Source organism: Nerophis lumbriciformis, linkage group LG11 (assembly GCF_033978685.3).
Source record: "Nerophis lumbriciformis linkage group LG11, RoL_Nlum_v2.1, whole genome shotgun sequence".
Lineage (NCBI taxonomy): Eukaryota > Metazoa > Chordata > Actinopteri > Syngnathiformes > Syngnathidae > Nerophis > Nerophis lumbriciformis.
The window spans coordinates 25,184,206-25,207,965 of NC_084558.2; the positions used below are offsets into that span (position 1 = coordinate 25,184,206).

Genomic DNA, 23,760 nt, shown 5'->3' on the forward strand with positions numbered 1-23,760 from the left:
ACAGTGCAACAATATCAACACAATATTTCCTTATTTTCATTTATTCCATGACAATTGTTTGAGCAAAACAAAACCAATAGTAAAAAAAAACAACTAGTATATAGTGCATACTGTATTTCAACTGTTTGGTTTTTGCCCTTAAAGTCCTCTTGTGTCCAGGAAATGATTTCATGAATATGTAAACATTAACAAAAAAATATAAAATATTTTGAAAAAATAAAAAATAGATGTAATCCCTCTAACATTGAACATACTGATACTACGCTTGGTATCGACACCATCAACTTATCGATCGATCCACCTTCCTCCTGCAGTACATGTTTTGTTATATTGTACTCTCTTTAGACTCTTAATCTACTTATTCATTTCATGTTAATATCTGCTTAAATGTGGTTCCATCTACACTTCTTAAACTTTACTAAGTACTTATTTATTGGCTTAGCGGTTATCTTAGCTATTAGAATGCCTCTTCCTGTTTTGCTCTTGGTGTATAACATATTTAGCCTTGTCCTACAGTGATAATGTTACTTAACATTCTAAGAAATGTAGTTTACATGCTGTAATGGAGGTGATTAATATTAATTTAGGGGAGCAGCTTCACACTGTGTATGAACACACATAATTAGCTGCTAGCTTGTTAGCTGCGGGACTATAAATAAAGTGTCAGCCAGAGGCGATCATCGTTTGTGATCTGCATTAAAAGGAAATAATCAGAAATGGCGTTAACATACTTTTTCACAAAAAACGTCCGATACTGATTGCAGGCCTATCGATCAGCACAGCTCTGATTAAGACAGTGGGTATTAAATTATCGCATTGATTGAGATTAATTAATTAGTCGTATTTAGCATGTTGTATTTTTTTTTTATTGCGTTAATCTTATTTTTAATCTCAAACTATAGGAAAAGCAACGGGTTCAATATTCAATACCTATTGCTGAGAAACGTGTTTGTACTGTTTAATGTTGTATTAACTTTAACCATTTATATGGACCTTTATTTTAGTAAATACATATAGGCTGTATCAGTTCAAGTCTGTGCAAAAAAATTACTTAATCACTTTTGTTTTTTATGTCCATCTTTATAATAATTTAATGTATTTAAATGAAAATACCTCAAGTTTAGAGCTTTTCTAAGCATTTTTAGGTGTAATCAAAAAAAGATTAGATTAATAATAACAGATCATAATTAATCAATCGCTATTTCTTTTATTTCTTGACAGAACTATTTTCGATACCCCATTTGTATATGTATTTGTGTAAGCAACCATTTTCTACCTGAACCTCCGCACAATAAAGGGTGAAAATATGTCCACTATTTCACTGACAAATACACCATATGGTGGTGTGGTTATGTAACCCCACAAGTTAGATTGACTTGAAGTTTCTCACACAGCTCTACAAACCATCCACTGTAACTTTAGTCTGTTTTGTCCAATCACCACCAGGTTTGGTACTCACCTTTAGGAGACCGACAAGCAAATGTATATAAAATTTGAGTAGGATTGTTTGAAAAATATGGCCGCCATTAAGCAAAACGTCATAATTAACAACTAATAGTCCATAAATGATTAATCATCGGTCTCATTATGACAAAACTTTAAATATATCTGCATTACATGTATGCTAGCACATCTTACAAAGCATTTTGACCACAACTTATAGGGGGCGCTGCAAATAATTAGCACAGTACCAAAACATGGCCGCCATAAAGCAAAACATCTTACTTCCCTAGCAACCAATTGTCAATTTGTATAATGATGAAACAATTTAGACACATGCACTTTTAAAAAAAAGATTAAGTACACAATATATTTTCCCTGTCATTTCCAGTGCAATGGATAAACCTGGCGTGAGGACAGATGTCTGCAGATAATCAGACAGACAAGCTAAAAAATCTCAAGCTCTTTTTCAGTTCCTTTATCTGTTGTTCTTACCCACGTTGAGGCGCCGCTGACATGCGGGCTGCAGCCTCTTTTGCTTTTTAACAATGAGCCTCTCAACCCCCTTAACAAGGGCTGGAGAGGGCGGACGATGAGTCGATGTGACAGTTCTGGTGCGGCCGACACAATAGCAGGTTTTTACTTTTTTTTTTTACTGCGCGGCCACAGGACAATCTTCTTGGTCACATGTCAAGACTTTGGGACCATTGTGCTGCAGAGTACTTAAACCCCACAGACTCATGATTCTCCTCATACTTAGCCGCCATTACTCAAAGCACAATGAGGAAGAGACGTTGCTTTAATTAAACAGCAATGTTTACATTTATCACCAATAGACTCCTTTGATGTCAGCACTTAGCCCCGTCTCTGCGCGCCACTTTTGTTGCAACAAAGTTGGGTTATAATGGATTATTGATCGGGAATTAGAGTGTGCTGACCCCCGAGGGCCCATGCTGATTTGGTCAGGAATGAATGCAACCCTTCATGCTTCACCTCACACACTCAATTTGGACACACAGGCCTGACCCTCTCTTAATACAAGCGGACAGGCGCCTCTTTACTAGTGGGGAGACAAAGGTTACACTGGAGTCTTGTGTAATTGCAAATTGTCCTTAATGGATGATCAGTGCAGGGCTTCTTTCCCCTTCATATAAATATGAATACTCTTGTGACCCAAACCAGCTTGGACTTATTATGTGAAAACAATCTGCGGGAAATGCCGTGTTTGTGTAGAAAAATCTACCCAGAAGACAAAGACATATTGTCAGGTAGGTATGGGCGATTTGGCCTAAAATCTGTATCGCAATATATATTGCAGCCCCCTGCGATAACAATATATATCACAGTATATTATTTGGCATATAAACGTTAATACAACCATTTCAAAACGGGTTACAAAGTATTCTAATTTGGCTGCCGATATATGCAATAACATATTACATAATTTCCAGTTGTATTATCATCTCAAAACTTTTATGAATCTACTTGCTAATCTACTGTTAATATCTGATTACTTTCTGTTGTACCTTGGCTCTGTTAAAATATACTAAGCACATAGTCTTCTGTTGTTTCAATAATTGACAGTTTTGGGTGATACTACAAATTTGGGTATTGATTCAATACCAAGCAGTTACTGGAGCAGTATTGATCATACCAATGCTGGTACTGATACTTTGAATTTTCAAAATCATTTAATGCAGTGCTTCTTAAAGCACACATTTTACTTTTTTTATGCATTCTAACATATCATTTGACAAGGTTGTAACTGTAAGTAGGTTAGATATAATTACTGAAACAATAACAATCAAGAGTAAGATTACTAATTCAGTGTGAATATTTGAGTGGGCCCCGCACCCCGAGGTCAAAATGGTTAAGAGCCCCTGATCTGGACCACAAGTAAGTGTTTTAAATGTAGATTAAAATCATCATAGGTTGCTTTAATGTTTTTTGTTGACCATGTCACCAGTTCAAAATGTATCCCTTTTTAATGGGAAAAAAAAGGTGCATCCCTGGGAGGCATGGAGAGTTAGTTTACTGCATTCTTAGTAAATAAATGCAATCAAAAGTTTGCTTACAATGGAGCCCACGGTAGTCATTCTATTCTGCCTATGAAAGGGCTTAAAAACGTATCCAAAACCTCCATCAAGGTTTTATATACATGATGTAAGTATATATCTAATGTAGTAACAGGCACATTTATAACATGTACTATTTACGTATTTTGCTCATTTAAGCAAACCGCGGCGCATTCATTTCAAAAACGTATCCTGATGTTTACTTTTTTTTCCCCAACAATATCACTGATCACTGCAAACTTTATAAGACAACAAACATAATAAAACATTACTATTGTACAATGTCTGCCATCATTAGGATGCCGACTGTTAGGATGTTGATACATTCCTGTTTAGATGAAGAATGACTCATAACCTTTGCAAAGAAAAAAGGGGAGTGAAACCAAGCGTCTTTTCGTGTCTTTTTAGCCATATCCAGGTCTACATTTGATGCTAAAATTGACCAATTTGTTGGATTATGTCCTCATCCCTCTACTATCAAGGTAAAATTAATATTTATGATCTAAAATAAACGTTCACAAGCTCGGAGGCGAGAAAGCAGCTCACCAGCCGATGATGTCAACATAGCCACACAAAGTAGTTAGTAATCTCTGTTATCTCGGTGAGCTATTAAAAGTGTGTCTGCGTTAGCGCTTATGATAACAATATCACTAATACTTGGTTAATATTCAAGTCACGAAATGTAAATGGAGTATTGTTGGCGGTTTTTGAATGGTTATTTAGAGGGCTTTATGGGCGGAATAGACGACCTTCTGTTGACTCCATTCCATTGTAAGCAGACTTCTATTTACGAGTTAGAATGCATTGAAAAAAATACATCCGTTGTCTTGTCTCTCACAATGATTGTGAACGATAAGCAAAATTCCAAAAAAGTGCAGTTCCCCTTTAACCATAGTGCCAGGGCCCATTCGTGGGCCGCGACTCAGCGAATGTCCCCTACAGGACCACCAAACTCACTTGTAACACACTTCTCCGCCATGACAATGACAATGACAATATCAAACAAACAGAAGAAGTCTCGATTGTAAGTCGTAAAATTATTTTTAGTGCAAAATAATTATTTAATTGGTGAGGCTGTATTTTAATTTTCTCCTAAATTTAATTGACAGTTTATTTAAGAAACACATTACCATTTATTATTAATTTAGTTAGAATTAAATTATTTTAGCAATACGTAATTGTATGTACATTGATTTGTCATACACCCACCTCCGTTTACATTCAAGAGTTCGAGCTTGCGTTTAACATATCCTCTTACAGTATGTGGTGTGGCATGTTTAACTATTATTCGTCCTGCAGTGATAATAGTACAGTTTATTTTGCCACCATGGAGGTGAGGATTCCTGACTTAGAAGTAGGGACTTCAGCTGCTAGCGAGACTGCTACATTGTGTTGAGAGCGCCTTCATCGCTCCATCTGCAAATCTTCATATCTCATCCATAATTCTCTGTAGTAATAGTGTGTGTGTGTTGTTTAATATGTTATGCTGCCTTTTATTTGATATCAAGTTTATTTCAGATATTTCCTGCATTGAACTTGCTGGACCTGGGGATAGGTTGATTGGCAACACTAAATAATTGGCCCTAGTGTGTGAATGTGAGTGTGAATGTTGTCTGTCTATCTGTGTTGGCCCTGCGATGAGGTGGCGACTTGTCCAGGGTGTATACCGCCTTCCGCCCGAACGCAGCGGAGATAGGCTCCAGCACCCCCCGCGACCCCAAAAGTGTCAAGCGGTAGAAAATGGATGGATGGATGGATGAACTTGCTGTGCTTCTGACGCTGTCTTGTTAACATACACCACAAAAGTAGCATGCCATGTTACAAACGTCTCGCCATTGGTGTTGCAACGTACATACAAGGAATTAATTAGATCACTCATTACTAGTAAAAGTTCATATAACGCCGTTATTCGGAACATTGCTTACCAGTCAGAGAAGGTAAGGGACTTGGTTCAAGCCCTGATAATGGCATGTTTTTTTAACCAATCCTCAGCGATTTGTGATGAAAATTACATTTCCTGGGAAATTTGCCATATATTGAAATGCCAATATTAACAAATATGCACTCTCTTCCTTCAATAGGCATGAAAAACATCAGTGAAACAGCTGGACAAGGCTTTGCCTTGTTTTTTTCTATTTTGTTTAGGAAACGTCTAACCAGTAGCGATGCTAATATTTTGGTTCATTTTGCACCAAACAACATCAAGAGATTTGCCAAAAATTGTTATTACCTGTCTGTCTGATATGCATGTCAGAGGAGATGTACTGTAAGCTCAACGCGACACGAGGAGGAGGGGGAGTTTTTGAGCGCTGGCGAACAGTTTGGCGAAAAATTATCACAAGACTCAAATCAGATATCAAAACATATATAGGGGGATTTATTACAGAAAGCACTTTTTTTTTCGCTATAATTAACTTCACATGAATAAAGAGAAAAGACAGGGCACTTTTCTTACGTAGGGCTAAAGGGCAGGTGCTTGGGTTCTCTCTGTGCGTACAATAATTATGCTCTATTTACAGGTTCTCTTGATCGGCGAGGATGCATCCCCGTCAAATACCAGGATGACCAAAAAGCGATGATGGTTCCCAGATTTTTGTACAACCGACAAACTTTTTGAACCTTGTTGACAAAGAAGTCAGCGACCACTCAGCACCGCTCGAGAAGGAAGGATGGAGACCAAAGGGAGGGAGGAGGAGCCATTAAAACCCACGTCAAAGGCGGAGACAGAGGAAGACGGGAGCTCCGGTCATACCTGTGGCGTGTGCGGTCGCAGCTTCCCCCTCCTCAGCTCTTTGTCCCAGCACATGAGGAGACACACCCGGGAGAAACCGTACAAATGTCCTTACTGCGACCACAGGACTGCCCAGAAAGGCAGCCTGAAGGCTCACATTCGGAGCCACAAACTGGGTCTCTTCAGCCAGAACCCTGGGGACACTGATACAGCACAAGGAGGGGGGGACGCCGTGGAGCCCGACACCCCTGAGGAAGTTTCTGGTAGAGGTCACAACGCCAACGGGAAGGTGAAGAAGAAAGCCAGCAAGAAGAAAGATTCTGCAGTTGAAGGTGAGGATGATGGCGGGTGGGACGGCGCGGGCACGTTCATCTGTGCCGTCTGCAGCCAAGTCTTCCCTCAGGTGCTGCTGCTTAAGTCACACATGAAGCGGCACCGCGGCGCTCGGGACCATGGGTGCCGGATTTGCGGGCGCCGCTTCCGCCAGGCGTGGTTCCTCCAGAGTCACATGCGCATTCACCGGGTCAAAGCCCAGCTGTGGGGTGGCAAGGGTCAGGAACCGCCCACCACCATTAACGGGGTCCCCCAAGATCATGAGTCGCTGACCAACGATGAGTGCCTCTACGAGCTTTGTGCTGCATGCGGAAACTTCTTCCTTGACGGCAAGACCTTGAGGATACACGAAAGGCTACACAAGCTGAACCACAGAGTACCGCAGGTCCCAGAGGCCTCTGAAATGGGTGTCACGCAAAACCAGTTTTTGGAAGGCCTGAAGCTCACTCGTGTTGGACTGCACAAGGAGGACAAAAGTGAGAGACGGCGGATTCCAGAGCTGGATCCCGTTTGCAGCTACCAAGCCTGGCAGTTGGCCACCAGGGGGCGACTGGCGGAAGCCACAGAGAAATGTTTGGGCTGGGAGGAGCGCCTTGCTGATGCGGAGGTGGCGTACGACACAGAGAAGGGCGAGTACGTCCCCATCAAGCACAACAAGAAAAGGAAGCAAATGGACTCCTCGGGGCCCGGCGTGAAGAAGAAGAAAGGCGACTTGGGTTTCAATCGGGCGGAAAAAAGTCTGGCTCAGGCTAAGGCTGCCTTCTCCACCTCCGACAAAAAAATGTGCCAGAAAGACCGGATCCTGCTGAACGGACTTGGTCATGCTTTCTACCAGGCGCTGCAAAACAGAACGGTAAAGGAGGACGGAGTCTTCCCCAAACACACCAATGACGGCAGGAATAAGGAGTCTGAAGGTAGGAGGAGCCACTGGACACTTATTCAGCAACACTCGGTAATGTTTGCTAGCATGAAACATCAATTAATATTTCACCACCATTCTATCTGGACTTCATGAACGAAGTACTTTGAAACTATTTGTTTTTGTGGATAGAGACCTCATGTGGAACACTGGTGCAATTACAATCCAGTGTGGCCTTAACAAAATTCTTTGATGGACTACAAGGAAAAAAAAACACGTAATTTTTCTAGTACTTTTATTTAGCAAATAATAAAATAACATTTAAAAAAAAAATTGTATAAATATAACATAAATGTGCTATATTTTAAATAAAACATTGTAATAATGATTAAATAAAATACATCAAAGTATCAAATAAAAATTTCAACACTATAATATGGAAGCTGTTATCACATTTTTTTTTAAAAGAATAACAAAATGTGAAAAAAAGTATGTACAGTTCAGCTCTTTTAAGCACACATCAAATGCAAAATTAATCCATAACAGTAATCCCTCATTTTGAATCAGAATCTATGAATCTTTTGCAGCCATGAGAAGAAACCCACTCATCTAACCCTAATGGCAAAACATACCAGCTTTCCAAAAACTGCAGCAAAAATATTTACACTGTAACATTTGTCATGCCTTATATTTTCCAGTGTTAAAAATCATTCCAAACATCAATATATATTCATATTGCAGGAAAAAAAAAAAAAAAAAAATTTTGCTGCATGCTTTAAATAGGAAAATGTGGCGGCATCTGGTGAAAAAAAAGATAGACCAAACCTTAAAGAATTGCATTTGCTTAAGTTAACTGTGCAACCAAAAATGGTACAAAATATCTCCAGTATGTATTGAGAGTTGAATAATTAGGACACTTCAAGAATGAGTGTACAGTATTCAATTTTTGATGGTGGGGGCGTGGCATGTCAAAATGGCATCGTCGTATAATTTAGCTAAAAGAAAAGTTGTCAATGCCGTGTTATAAGTATCTATATCTTTTTTTATTTCCATTGTTTTAATGTATTTTTCAATCGTTGCTGCTTATTTTATTCTTAATTGTCATGGGACGAAGGAAAGTACATTAATAAACACTTGAAGTGTATCTACAGGAATCATGGTAAATCCACAATACAGTTGGAATACGTTTCTATACAGGATAAAGGTTGTCTTATGCTGCTAGCTTAATGCTAACATACAATGGGCTAACCCATTGACATGCCAACAAAAAGTAGCATTGCGATCGTTTTAAACTTGTAAACAAATGAGATTTTAACGGAACACAAGTGACATCACAAGTGTGAATGTATGCGAAACAAACACTGTTATTTGTTTTTGTTCAGCTATTCCTGAACCGCTGCACATAGAAGGGTGAAAATGTGTTGCCTGTGCTATTATTTTTACGATAAATACTTCCAATGGTGGCGCCAATTTTAACCCCATAAATCAGATTACCTTGAAATTTCTCACACAGCTCTACTAAACACCCACTGTAACTTTAGGGTGTCTCACCAAATCAGAACAAAATTTGGCACACACCTTTTGGGGACTTACTAGCTGTACTTACTGGGCATCTAATAGTCATTTGTCTAATGATGATAAAACTTTGAGCATATCTGTATTACATATATGCAAGCATGTCTTGCAAAGTAATTCGAACTTGTTTGTCTCCCACTTGAAACATGCTCTCTATATCCCCCTGCCTGCAGATAACAAGCCTTTCTTCTGCGAGCACTGTGACTTCCACACCCCCGACGCCTCGCTACTCAGGTCTCACGTGCACACGCAGCATCGGGACGTTCCGGCGTCTCGCGGAAAACAGAGCTCGCGTTCGGACAACCAAAGTGTCTCCAAGGCCTCGCGGTACATGGACTACCTCAGGAAACGGAGCGCCTTGCTTTGTCAGCCATATTGGAACCCCTACCCTGGACCGCCTGGTGTGGGGTTGGCGGAGTTGAACATTAAGACGGAGAAGGGCAATGAGGAGGAGATTGAAGTTCAAGGAAGAGAATCAGACGGTGTTCTAAACTTGTCTTCATTAGATGGAGACAAAGGAAAAGTGTCTTGCGTTAAAAAAGAAGGCCTGGCGAGACATCATTGCCCGTACTGCTCGCACACCACCTGCTATCCGGAGGTGCTGTGGATCCACCAGCGGGTGTCACACAGGGTTGGCACCGGCAGCTCCGTGTCTCCCAAGTGGGCCCCGTGCGCGTACAGTCTTAGGAGTCCAAAGACGGGCATTTCCCAATGGAGGCGCACGGGACCCCCGCCGTTCCTCGAAGGGAAGGACTGCCCGACTTTGCCTGGCCCCAGGAGTAAGCGCACGCAACCACCAGGTGGCGCTCCAAAGAACAGCAGCAGCAGCAGCAAGCAGACGGCCGCCAAGAGCCAATCAGGTGCCAAGTCCAAGCCTCAGTCTAAGGACTCTAGATCGAGAGCGCCCGAGAGGAAGTCTGGTGAGCAGCAGCGGGCGGCGGAGGGGGCCGGTAAAGCCCCCAGAAGCCAGGCTAGCTCGTCCAGCAAGGGCGCCTCTGGGAGAACCACGGTGGAAGGAGTCTTCCCGAAAGAAGGTCTCGGCCTTATGTTGGCCCGAAGTCACACCGGGGCGCCATCAAATTCATCCACAGACAGACTCCACCCACAAAGGCGTTCATGTGACTCCTCCCCAGCACCCAAAAATGCTGACGTGTGGGCCGCCATGAGCATGTGGGGCCACAGAGCCTACTTCGAACCTTTGCTGTTCGCTCAGGGAAAGCGGGACACCCCAGCAATGGACACGCCCGTGGACTTTGACGTCTTGAGCCTCCTGAAGAACTACAGCCCTCACGAGCTGGCAGCGCTCTACCAGCACTGGGGCTTCGTAGACCCCAGGCTTGATCCACAAGGTGAGGGGACTCCTATAAAGACGAAAAACACTTCATTTTCGAACATTTACAACCCACTTCTATCTTTGCAGCAATGCTGCGGCTAAACGGGACTTACGGAAATGAAGTCCATTCCTCCTCTGAAGCTTCCAAACAAGTACGTGTCCGATTTTTATTATTTAAGTTTTATAAAAAATTCAAGCGTTTCAATTAAAATTGCACAATGACAGAAGTCAGGATGAATAATATCAGGCACTACGGCATTAATTGAATAATAAATATAATATTTCAGCATAAATGATATCAGAAACAGTTTATATATTATTATTCAATGAATACCACAAATGTCGGATACATTATACACGACTTTGTGTTTTGCATCAAATAAATGAACACATTCAGGATAAGATATCACACACTGGCATTCATAAATAATGAGCAATGAATTCAGGATAAAGAATATCAGACACTCTGCTATTCATTAAATAAATAAACAAATTCAGGATAAACCATATTAAACACTTTGCCATTCAATAGATCATAAGGCATTCAGGATAAATGATGTCAGGCATTCTGGTATTCATGAAATCAACGGAAATATTCAGAATAAAAATGTTATCAGACACTAACATTCAATTAAACAAATAAATGGATTTTGAATCAATGATATCAGACACTGTTATTTATTAATACATTTTGGATAAATTATGTTGTATTCGTTAAATAAACAAACAAATTCAGGATAATAATATTAGACACGGTGGCATTCAGTAAATAATAAATTCAGGATAAATGATATCAGGGACTGTGGTTCTCAGCATTCGTCTTTCTCTACATTACTTGTAAATACCGTAAGCCTGGACGGTTTCTCCAAACAGATCATATTATTAGTATGTTATTGCTCAATCTTTTCTGTAATTTTACTCAATATTTTGATATGCTAAAAGTTTGTAGGTAAATGAATTAGTTAAGAATAAAGAATATCAGACACTTGGCTATTTATTAAATACTGAATGAATTCAGAATATATTATAACATACACTGTGGCAATTATTAAATAATCTTTGCATAAATTCAGGATAAATGGTATCAGACATTACAGAATTCATAAATAAATGTAAAAAAAAAAAATCAGGATAGATGATATCTGACACTGTAGCATTAATAAAATAATACATGAGGACTTCAGAATAAATCATACCAAACACTGTGACATTCATTAAATACTGTAAATGAATGAATTCCGGATAAATGATATCAGACTTTATGGTTTTCATTAAATATTAATTGAATAAATTCAGGACAAATGAAATCAGATGCTGTGGTTCTCAGCATTCTGTTTCCTCCATATTCCATGTAAATCTCGTACACTTGTACCGTTTATCACAGCGGATCATACAATTAGTACATTATTTGAGTCCCCAGCTCAATCTGTTTCATAATTGTATTCCACATTTTGATATGCTAAAAGTTTTGTGGCATTATTGTACCAAAATAATGGCCCTGTACTGTATTTGTCATAACTTGAAAGCTGAGCATCTTGAAGTGCTTTTACCTCCTGTGTGTCATCCTACAGGTAACCAGTCGCTCCACTTCCACCTCAGGGTCTCTCCACAAAGGAACGTGAAGACTCCTCTGCGTCCTCCCCGCTGATTATCTGACTGACGCACCGTGACTTCCTAAAAAATTAATAGTAATTAAGGCACTTGATTATTATGCACAACATATGCAAACAAAGTATTTTTTTGTGAGACAAAGTTGGAATGGGAGTAAAATGTGAAACTGGAAATAAGACTACAAAGACATTTGATTGTAAGACAGTTCTGTCCTTGCATTTCCTTTAATAGGGACATAAATTCATCGTTGTTATACTTTATTTTCTTTATCAGTACACATTTCATTTAAAGCATGCCAAATGGACAAAACCACTGACAGCTTTAACTCTTGACATTCCCAACTTACCGGTACTGCAAATGTTTTACTTTTTGCCAAACTGTAGAACAAGTCTCTCTCCTTTTCTGTGTGAATATCAGCACTGGTGTCATTCATGCCAGCAATGTCCTCATTTATTATCTTCCAAGTCCAAAGACTTAAACCATCACATCATTGCTTACTTTTGTGTTTTCCCCCTTAATTTTAGCTTCCATTTCCTGAACTGTATTTGTGTCCTCCTAGAGAGAGAAATAATGTGTTTGCACCAAAAACAAACAAAACAAGCCATCAACTTGTGACTACTACTGAGAGTGACGGGTACTGACTTTGAAATCATTTGTACATGATAGTTTTATTTATGTTTTTTGTTCCGAGTGAAATTGTAACACTCTTTATGTACTTGATTTATTTGTAGTCGGAAATGTTGAACGAAAGATAATAAATTGTTCTGCAAAAAACTTGGTTTTTGTATCAAAAAGTATATTTTGACCACTTGTATGTTTTGTTTTAACGTGTAATATTGTTATAACATGGCTGATAGTTTGCACTTTAACTCAAACTTTACAAATTACTTAGAGGAATTCAGTATAAAGGATATCAAGACACTACTATTCATTGAATAAATGATATTAGACATTAGTATTGATTAAATAAACTAATTCAGGACAAACGACATTAGACACTGTGCCATTTATTAAACAATCAATGAAGTTATCAGGCATTGCGGTATTCATTCAATAAATAAACAAAATCAGGATAAATGAGATCTAACTGTAGAATTCATTAAATAAAAAACAGACTCATTTTGAATAAAATAGATCAAACAATACTACTCTAAATAACTGTAGAATTCATTAAATAAAAATCAGATTAATTTGGAATAAAATAGATTAAACAATACTACTCTAAATAGATATTAGACATTGTGGTATTGATTAAATAAACAAACGCAGGATAAACAATATCAGACACTGTCACGAACAGACGTCGCTGCTGTAATTGTGACCTCAGGATGCAGGAGACAGGTGTTGACATGCATGTAAGAGTTTTAATACTCACAAGGAAGTGCAAGCACAAGCAAAGGTAACCAATAACTGAGCAGTTTACACACAACACAAACAGTAATAGTTGTCAGCACTTGATAATCCTCCAGCCCTGACTGCAGGGCAGGCTTGCATATAAAGAAGCCTGATTGGCAACCATGAACAGGTTGCTATTCAGGGACAGGTGAGGGAAACAGCCCTCAGGGACTCAGACAGGAAGTGAAACAGTAAACTAAGGAAGAGAACACTAATCTAAACAATACAAATAAAAAGTTGTTTAAAAATCACTTTAAAACATAAAAGTGTTGCATCATTAACAAACTTTTGATTTTTTTCTGGTTTTCATTAGCAACTTTTTAAAAATTTTAATCAGTAACTTTTAACAATAATAACACATTTGAGTTATATACTTTTTTTTTTTTTAAAGTACTCAAATACATTTAAACATAATTAAAAGAAAACATGATCATAATCATAAAGGTACATGTAATAGATAGTAGATATTATGTAGATAATACAATTCAATAATAAAAATTGAATTGTCCAAGTGTATTGTTTATTGTTTATTGAATGGATCCCCAGTAGCTGACGCCAAGGCGACTGCTAGCCTTCCTGGGGTCCATATAGTAGCATATAAAATAAAAATACAAAGAATACATGCATTACCAAACATTATACAAAGGAAAAATACAACATAAGATAAAAAAGCTAGTTAAACCCAGTATTAAAAATTCACATCATGTGGGCAGCTGCAATAGGTGTAAATGAGCATAAAATAGAGAAAATGAAAAAGAAAATATCTATTTTATTTTAATTATTCTATTATTATAGTTTGTTGATATTATACAGAAGTGGTCATTGCTCTAATTAATGTTAAAATACTTAAAAGGAAAATATTAAATGTCCAAGTTATGGTGAATGCAGTTCTTCATCTCTACCGGCAGATAGCAGCAACGCCAAACAAATGGTAAGCTTTTCTGCCGTTTGAAACAGGTCACAGCATTAGGTACACCTGGCCCAGCCAATGAGCTGTGTATCCAAACTTGTGCTTTTACTAGTGGTTGCTTTACATTAAAATCAGAAGGCCAAAATATCAGAAACAGCTCTAAATGTGCATCAATTTAACCAAAAAATTTGCGTTATTATATTTTTGTGAAGACATAATTTTTGTTCAGTCGAAGCGAGGAGACGCATAAATGTGGAGTAAAAGGTTGAGTGGTGTGTGTCTGTGTGTGCACGCCATGTTGCGTTTGTCGTGTCAGGCAGGACTGGCTGCGCTGACAGCATCACTTAGTCGCCCGCCAGACGCCAGAGATCATGTTAGCAGCTCCCGGCAGCAAGCAGGCCTTTTTTGTGTGTGTGGGCGCTGGGAGTAGATCATGTCAGGAAGCAGCGAGGCTCTGACATATGTTGTCTGACTGAGTGTGCTGCCGGACTGCCGCCTCATCCGACTGACAGCTGACATGTGTGAGAGTGCTACTATGGAGCTTTTACATTTATAAAGGCCAGAGCATGGCGCTTCTTCTTCTTTGAATTTGAACAATGGCTATTGCTTCGACCACCATTTTGTTAGCTATGCCACAGCGCTCATATGCATACTTGCCAAACCTCCCGATTTTCCCGGGAGACTCACGAATTTCAGTGCCCCTCCCGAAAATCTCCCGGGGCAACCATGCTTACGAATTTCTCCCGATTTCCACCCGGAAAACAATATTGGGGGCGTGCCTTAAAGGCACTGCCTTTAGCATCGTCTCTCACCTGAAAAGGAGACTATTATATATGTCTCCGTTATCCATAGGTTTATCTATAACCCATAAAGTAGACAGGCACGGAGCTATTTCTCAGCGTGTGTTTATTCCAGCCGGCACGTCAATACACTGACACACAACATCCGGATTCCCATCATGCATTGCTTCAAAACTAGGGCAAGTAGTAATGTCCAAAAACATAACAGAGACGAAGCAGAAGAACGAAGAAGAGACATGGCGACGACGAGTAACAAGAAGAAGTACGCTTGCAAGTTCCAAAATGATTGGAAAAAATAATTTCAGTTCATCCAGGACAGTTCGAAGGGGAAGGGGTATGCTGCCTGCACATTTTGTAGATCAGACTTCTCCATTGAACACGGTGGCAGGAACGGATATATTCATTCATTAACTGATTATATATATATATATATATATATTAGGGATGTCCGATAATGGCTTTTTGCCGATATCCAATATTCCGATATTATCCAACTCTTTAATTACCGATACCTATATCAACCGATACCGATATATACAGTCGTGGAATTAACACATTATTATGCCTAATTTGGACAACCAGGTATGGTGAAGATAAAGTCCTTTTTTTAAAAATTAATAAAATAAAATAAGATAAATCAATTAAAAACATTTTCTTTAATAAAAAAAGAAAGTAAAACAATATAAAAACAGTTACATAGAAACTATTAATTAATGAAAATTAGTAAAATTAACTGATAAAAGTTAGTACTATTAGTGGACCAGCAGCACGCACAATCATGTGTGCTTACGGACTGTATCCCTTGCAGACTGTATTGATATATATTGATATATATTGTAGGAACCAGAATATTAATAACACAAAGAAACAACCGTTTTGTGTGAATGAGTGTAAATGGGGGAGGGAGGTTTTTTGGGTTGGTGCACTAATTGTAAGTGTATCTTGTGTTTTTTATGTTGATTTAACTAAAAAAACAAAATAAACAAAATGATACAGATGATAAAAAAAAACGATACCGATAATTTCCGATATTACATTTCAAAGGCTTTATCATCTCTAATCTCTAATATATAATATATACACCCCCCCCCCGCCCCCCCATCTCCCGAATTCGAAGGTCTCAAGGTTGGCAAGTATGCTCATATGTAGATTTACGAGCGTAAACATATTCTTTTTTGTTTGTTCCGACATTCTGCAAAACACGTTACTGACCTCTTCAGGCCTCAAGCTGAACAGCGACAATGCGAACAATGGAAGCTCTTTAATCGATTTCTATTGCTATATTTGCAGTCTTCCCATGTTAGCATTAACTTGCTGGCATAACTTTACTGATAGTAAGCTAAAATCTAACAAACGAGCAGGGTAACATTCTTCAAATAAGATTCACAAACCTGAATCATCGTCCTTTTAATCACAGCAGGCGTTGTTCTCAATATGTTGCAATACTTCTTGTTGAAAAAACTGCCTAATATTCATAGTCTTTAAATGTTTGTGGCTCAGCTTCTTCACTGGAAGCTCCAGCATACACGCAGACCACTTTATGGAGGTGCTGCCTCTCTGTTGGATTCTGGTATTGCAAGTAGCTTTCAAAAGGTATTTAAGTTAAAGTCAAAGTTAAAGTACCAATGATTGTCACACACACACTAGGTGTGGCGAAATTATTCTCTGCATTTGACCCATCACCCTTGATCACCCCCTGGGAGGTGAGGGGAGCAGTGAGCGGCAGCGGTTGCCGCGCCCGGGAATCATTTTTGGTGATTTAACCCCCAATTCCAACCCCTGATGCTGAGTGCCAAGCAGGGAGGTAACGGGTCCCATTTCTATAGTCTTTGGTTTGAACTCACGACCTACCAATCTCAGGGTGGACAATTTGTTTTCCCTCCTATCCATCCGGGGAAGAATGTTGTTCTCATGTCGCTTCGCGTCTGTTTTATGTGGAAGTTACAGCCCGGATGAGAGAAGTGAGTATTTTCTATCAGTGCAACTACTATCAAAGTTCTTTGACCATGCACATCAAGTTAATGCAAAGTGGGAATGCCATTTTTTTAGAATCACTTTTACTTACAAATGTTCTTAATCACCTGAAATCAAAACGATCTGAACAAGCAAAGTCGTCATAGCACGTCACATCTCGGTTGATTGCAGCGATCCAGCAACCCTTAGTCGTTATCTCTTCTTTTCAGCCGTTTGTCCAGAAATAAGCTTAGGATTGCGATAAAAGCTTAAAATATCTCTCCCACCTCGATTGTGGCAGTTGAGAATGGTATATGTCGTCGGCATTTTTAGTATCACTCATTCAATGATCAGCAAAAAATAGCCTCGGGTATTGGCCGATACCAATATTTTTGATGTGATATCAGCGTTACTCAGAGTAGATACTTTCATTATTTGGTGGTGTGGTATGTTAGAAAAAGTGTGATCAAGTGAAATAATGGCAGTTTGGCAGTTGGCGACCCCGAGTGGTCAAAATAATTCATAAATTAAGTGCATGACGCAGTAAGTAGAAACATGCGGACACGTTTGTTACTGGATACTTTCTGATATGCCTTGTGCGCTGGGTATGTAATATGTAACCATAATTGTTTGATACTTGTGTATATTGAAACATGTTTTTTTTACACTACAATATTGTTCAATTAAGGACTGTTATTATGTATGTCTCGCTTGTGTGCTACTGTTTGCTTAGCTGTTGTGTAGCTGCTAGCTTTTAGTAGCCTATAGCCTACCGTGTTTATCTTTTGTAAATAACTAAAACAGAAGAAAAGGGCAGCACGGTGGCAGAGGGGTTAGTGTGTCTGCCTCACAATACGAAGGTCCTGAGTAGTCTTGGGTTCAATCCCGGGCTCGGGATCTTTCTGTGTGGAGTTCCCCCCGGGTTCTCCGGCTTCCTCCCACCTCCAAAGACATGCACCTGGGGATAGGTTGATTGGCAACACTAAATTGGCCCTAGTGTGTGAATGTGAGTGTGAATGTTGTCTGTCTCCGAAAGCCAGCGCAAACAAGCTAGCAAGCTACGGAGTTTGTCGCCAATGTATTTCTTGTAAAGTGTATAAAAACGAATATGGAAGCTGGACAAATAAAATGCCAAAAACCAACCACTTTCATGTGGTATTAGACAGAAGGAGGAACTTTTTTTCTCCTCCATTTGAAAACGTGGACGCTATCAGCACTACTGTCTGATTACAATCAATGCAAGTCATCAGAATCAGGTAATACACCAACTTATATTCTTGTCTTCATGAAAGAAAGGAATCTATATGTGTTAAACATGCATGTATATTCATTAAAACACCTTTAACATGTAAACAAAAACGGCAAAATAAATAAATATAAATTATATACTGTATATATGTGTGTGTATATATATATATATATATATATATATATATATATATATATATATATATATATATATATATATATATATATATATATAAGTGTGTGTGTGTATAATATATATATATATATATATATATATATATATATATATATATATATATATATATATATATATATATATATGATATGTGTGTGTATGTTACTCATCAGTTACTCAGTACTTGAGTAGTTTTTTCACAACATACTTTTTACTTTTACTCAAGTAAATATTTGGGTGACTACTCCTTACTTTTACTTGAGTAATAAATCTCTAAAGTAACAGTACTCTTACTTGAGTACAATTTCTGGCTACTCTACCCACCTCTGCCTTTGAGGTAATCAAAGCACTTTGACACTATTTCCACATTCACCCATTCACACACACATTCACACACTGATGGCGGGAGTTGCCATGCAAGGCCCTAACCACTACCCATCAGGAGCAAGAGTGAAGTGTCTTGCTCAAGGACACAACGGATGTGACGAGGTTGGTAGAAGGTGGGAATCGAACTAGGAATCCTCAGGTTGCTGGCATAGCCACTCTCCCAACTGCACCACGACGTCCCCATTTAGATGTTAACTGGCTGTCCAGCTTTTCACAGACAAATGCGCTGTAGGGATGCTTGTTTCGGGGATTTTAGATACAAGTCGATAACATCAGATACTTGGGGTTTTTTTGTAGGTATCGGATTGGGACACCCCTAATTTAGATATATTCTATTGCAGCTTTACTATGTATTAGATTTGAACAGTTTTTGCATCCATACATCCATCCATCCATCTTCAACCGCTTATCCGGAATCGGGTCGCGGGGACAACAGCTCCAGCAGAGACCCCCAGACTTCCCTCTCCAGTTTTTGCATATTCTACATATTTTTTTTTAACCTAAATTAAATCTTAAATTAAGTCTTATTAATGATTTTACATGTACCATAAATTCCGGACTATAAACTGTTACTTTTTAACCTACGTTTTGAATTGATTTTTCTTTCCTGGCGGCCACAATACAATAGTCTAAAAAAACAAGCAAACACACTGATAAGGTGTGTTAATGTTATGCTATGACGCCATCTTTTGGACGAGTTTGCTCACTGCAAGTGCTGCAGTGTCCTTCCATTTAGTTCTTTCAACCTAAAGTAGAAGTGCCGTTCAGTCTTCCAGCCGTCCATAGCGTTTTTATTCGAATGGATTTTTCATTCATCACTCCAAACCAACCTTTGTAAGTTCTACCATTAACTTAAACGGTTTATACTTACTAAACCGTCCCATGTGTGATGGCTGTTAGAGTGTTTTCATGCATTTTTGTACGTGCCATCGTAATGCTTTAGCTAATATGCTAACACGTTTACGAGTGTCTGTGTTAGTATTATTAACTTACAAGGGCATTCTTTTTGTATTGTCTCAAATTCACAAATTTCTCAGTAAATTCACCAAGATGTCACCGTGGAGGTATTGAGGTTCTTTAGCTGATTGGAGAGCTAGTTTCCGCAGCTGGTGGGTCCATGACTTCAGTTTTGTTTGATCCACCGTTTGACTGCCGTGTTACAGGCACTGTTTGGAAACAATTAAGGTATGTAAATAAACATTTGTGTAAATAACTCATTTCCCAACATATAGATCTGCGGCTTATAGTCGGGTGCAGCTAATATATGGAAAAATATGTTTTTCCCTAAAATGTAGTGGGTGTGGCTTATATACCGATGTGCTCTATAGTTCTGAAAATACGGTATTACTAGAGATGTCCGATAATGGCTTTTTTGCCGATATCCGATATTCCGATATTGTCCAACTCTTACTTACCGATTCCGATATCAACCGATACCGACATATACAGTCTAGAATTAACACATTATTATGCCTAATTTTGTTGTGATGCCCCGCTGGATGCATTAAACAATGTAACAAGGTTTTCCAAAATAAATCAACTCAAGTTATGGAAAGAAATGCCAACATGGCACTGCCATATTTATTATTGAAGTCACAAAGTGCATTATTTTTTTTAACATGCCTCAAAACAGCAGCTTGGAATTTGGGACATGCTCTCCCTGAGAGAGCATGAGGAGGTTGAGGTGGGCGGGGTTGGGTTGGGTTGGGGGGTGGGGGGGTTACAGGGGGCAGCGGGGGGTGTATATTGCAGCGTCCCGGAAGAGTTAGTGCTGCAAGGGTTTCTGGGTATTTGTTCTGTTGTGTTTATGTTGTGTTACGGTGCGGATGTTCTCCCGAAATGTGTTTGTCATTCTTGTTCGGTGTGGGTTCACAGTGTGGCGCATATTTGTAACAGTGTTAAAGTTGTTTATACGGCCACCTTCAGTGTGACCTGTATGGCTGTTGACCAAGTATGCAGTGCATTCACTTGAGTGTGTGAAAAGCCGTAGATATTATGTGACTGGGCCGGCATGCAAAGGTTTATTGGCACTCTGTACTTCTCCCAACGCCCGTGTACCACTCCGTACAGCGGCGTTTTAAAAAGTCATCAATTTTATTTTTTGAAACCGATACCGATAATTTCCGATATCACATTTTAAAGCATTTATCGGCCGATAATATCGGCAGTCCGATATTATCGGACATCTCTAGGTATTACTGTACGGTATTTGTTGGAGATCATAAAAAATAGTCACCAAACTGGACTTCCATTTCCGGGTTAACAGTAATTTCTGGTGTCATGTTTACGTTCATGTTCAATGGAGAGCACAAACACATCACAATGATGAGCTGTGTAAAAAAAACAGCAGTGCGACCAATGTAGCAGCAGGACTCGATGGGTCTCCTTTCGCCACTTGATGCTCACGAAACTGCTAATGCCGACGCAATGCTAAGTGGAGACGACCACTGTTGTTGCACTTCATCTTCAATATCAATAACTCGCCATTATGAAACAGAAACACAGTATCAGTGTCAATACGGCTAGTATGTGCGCCAAACACTCACTTAGGCGCCATAACTAGTATTTACTAATTCCCCAAAACTTTTAAAGCAACACTAATCTTTGACCTTTTTTTGTTACTGCTTTTCTGAAAGTTGTAATTAGGGCCCGGGCAGCAAAAAGCTGCAAAGGCTGTATTGAAATTGATCTGCTCATTGCTGTCCTCCCACTTCAATGCCATTTATGAGGCTCTTAACCTGCACGAAAATGTAACAATTTTTGCAGGTGCAGAACGAAATGTTTTAATTCACTCATTAGTGCCCCATAAAAAATTTGAGAAAAAAAAGCCCCTGCTAGAATATTCACATATCATCACAAAAATCGATGGAGACGTCAATCATGAGAGTTTGCACATAAAAGTCTCAAGAAGCCATATTTGAAAATAAATAGAAAGTCGGCCATCTTGGTTTTCATAGGCTAAAAACAGGGGTCGTACTTTACCGAACTCCTCCAAGAGACTTCCACCAAATTAGCCGCAGTTAAAGTGACAGATACAAGACAGATAGCTGTGATGAGGTGGCGACTTGTCCAGGGTGTACCCCGCCTTCCGCCCGAATGCAGCTGAGATAGGCTCCAGCACCCCCCGCGACCCCAAATAGGGACAAGTGGTAGAAAATGGATGGATGGACAAGACAGATAGGCAATGATAAAGGATGGGGGGCGTGGCATGGAGCCGAACTTTGATCTGATGGCTCGCCACAAAATTTTACACACGAAACTTGAATAATTCGGCTCCACAAATACAGATCTTGATCATAATATATGCAAATGATGATGGTGACACCCTGAAGTGCCGGATGGGTCAGTACCTGTCCGTACCCATTCAAAGTGGGTGGGGCCTGGCAGCAAAAGCCGCTCCTCGCCATCACCAGTCATACTGTCATCACTTCACTTTAGATGATCACAGACAGATACTAAACTGATGGTCAGTGATGAAATGCAAATATTGTTTGCCTACGCCCAAGGTTGGCAACCCAAAATGTTGAAAGAGCCATATTTGACCAAAAATACAAAAAACAAATCTGTCTGGAGCCGCAAAAAATGAAAAGCCTTATATAAGTGTTATAATGAAGGCAACCCATGACATAAGTGTCTATATTAGCTGTAATAGCCTACTATCAAAAATGATTATGTGTCGCAGGCTGAAGCAAATGTTCTTTGACAGAAATGTTGAAATCTAATATTTATTCTACACATTTTTACAATATTAGAAACCATCAGTAAATCAGAGGATACTCAGAAGGTGAGATAACTCCTGGAAATTACTGGCTTTCAAAGGCCAAAGGTATAGATGTGTGTGTCCAAGTTAAAGGAAATGGCAGGCTGTCTTCTTTTATTACAATCTATGGCAAGCTAGGTAATGTTTGCTGTGGTCTGGAACAACATGGCACACAAACAACTATCAGAAATGCAGCCAATAATACATGCAGATAATGTGTCATGAGACATGCAAATATAAATTATATACAAAGAGGATAAAAGTAAAGGATATTAAATGAGCTCAAATATACCTACAAACGAGGCATAATGATGCAATATGTACATATAGCTAGCTTAAATAGCATGTTAGCATTGATTTGCTTGCAGTCATGCACTGACCAAATAATAATAATAATAATAATAATAATAATGGATTAGATTTTATATCACGCTTTTCTATTATTAGATACTCAAAGCGCTCACAGAGAAGTGGGAACCCATCATTCATTCCCATGGTGGTAAGCTACATTTGTGCCTGATTAGCACTCCAACAAGTCAATAACATCAACAAATCTCACCTTTGTGCATTCATGTACAGCATAAAACTTTTGGTGGACAAAATGAGACAAAGAAGGAGTGGAAAATTTTACATGTAAACAAACTGTTGCGTCACAGTCCACACTATGGTGAGTTCAAGAACCGCCGAAATCAGTAGGACAAAACCAAATACTCTTCATCAGTGAAGCATACACACAAACATATTAAACAGTGGGCTTTCTAACAATTGGGTGTGTGTCATGTTTGTCCTCAAACCAAAAACATACTAAAACAAAGAAATATATTTTCCCCCCATTTTTTTTTCATTTTCAATCCTTTTTTAAAAATGCTCCAGGGAGCCACTTGGGTGGCACTAAAGATTCCGCATGCGGCTCGAGAGCCGCGGGTTGCTGACCCCCGGCCTACGCTATCAAGAATGTAGGTGTGGCATGGCGCCAAACTTTGACCTGATGCTTCGCCACAAAACACGTTAATAACTCGGCTCCACAAATTCAGATTTTGATCATAATTGGTACAAATGACGATCATGATGACACCCTAAAGTGCTGGATTGCTCAGTTCTTAACTGTACCTATCCATAGTGGGCGGAGCCTGGCGGTGAAAACTGCTCCTCGCCATCCCCAATCAAACTGTCAT

The 23,760-nt window shown here is 39.2% G+C and overlaps 2 protein-coding genes across 2 annotated transcripts in view; one reads left to right on the plus strand and one right to left on the minus strand.

Moving 5' to 3' along the window:
- The window catches only part of LOC133610588 (relaxin-3 receptor 1-like), a 70,851-nt gene extending 58,896 nt beyond the window's left edge, over nt 1–11,955 (minus strand). The window contains exon 1 of the mRNA XM_061966996.2: nt 11,897–11,955. The gene's annotated coding sequence lies outside the window, so the exon portion shown is untranslated. The remainder of the gene's footprint in view (nt 1–11,896) is intronic.
- LOC133610587 (zinc finger protein 516-like) overlaps nt 1–12,718 on the plus strand; it is a 42,308-nt gene extending 29,590 nt beyond the window's left edge. Inside the window, exons 2-5 of the mRNA XM_061966994.2 lie at nt 6,035–7,493; nt 9,187–10,362; nt 10,434–10,498; nt 11,918–12,718. Coding sequence (XP_061822978.2) covers nt 6,185–7,493; nt 9,187–10,362; nt 10,434–10,498; nt 11,918–11,968 — 2,601 coding nt within the window. The 5' untranslated portion in view covers nt 6,035–6,184 and the 3' untranslated portion in view covers nt 11,969–12,718. The remainder of the gene's footprint in view (nt 1–6,034; nt 7,494–9,186; nt 10,363–10,433; nt 10,499–11,917) is intronic.
- Nucleotides 12,719–23,760: the final 11,042 nt, after the last annotated feature.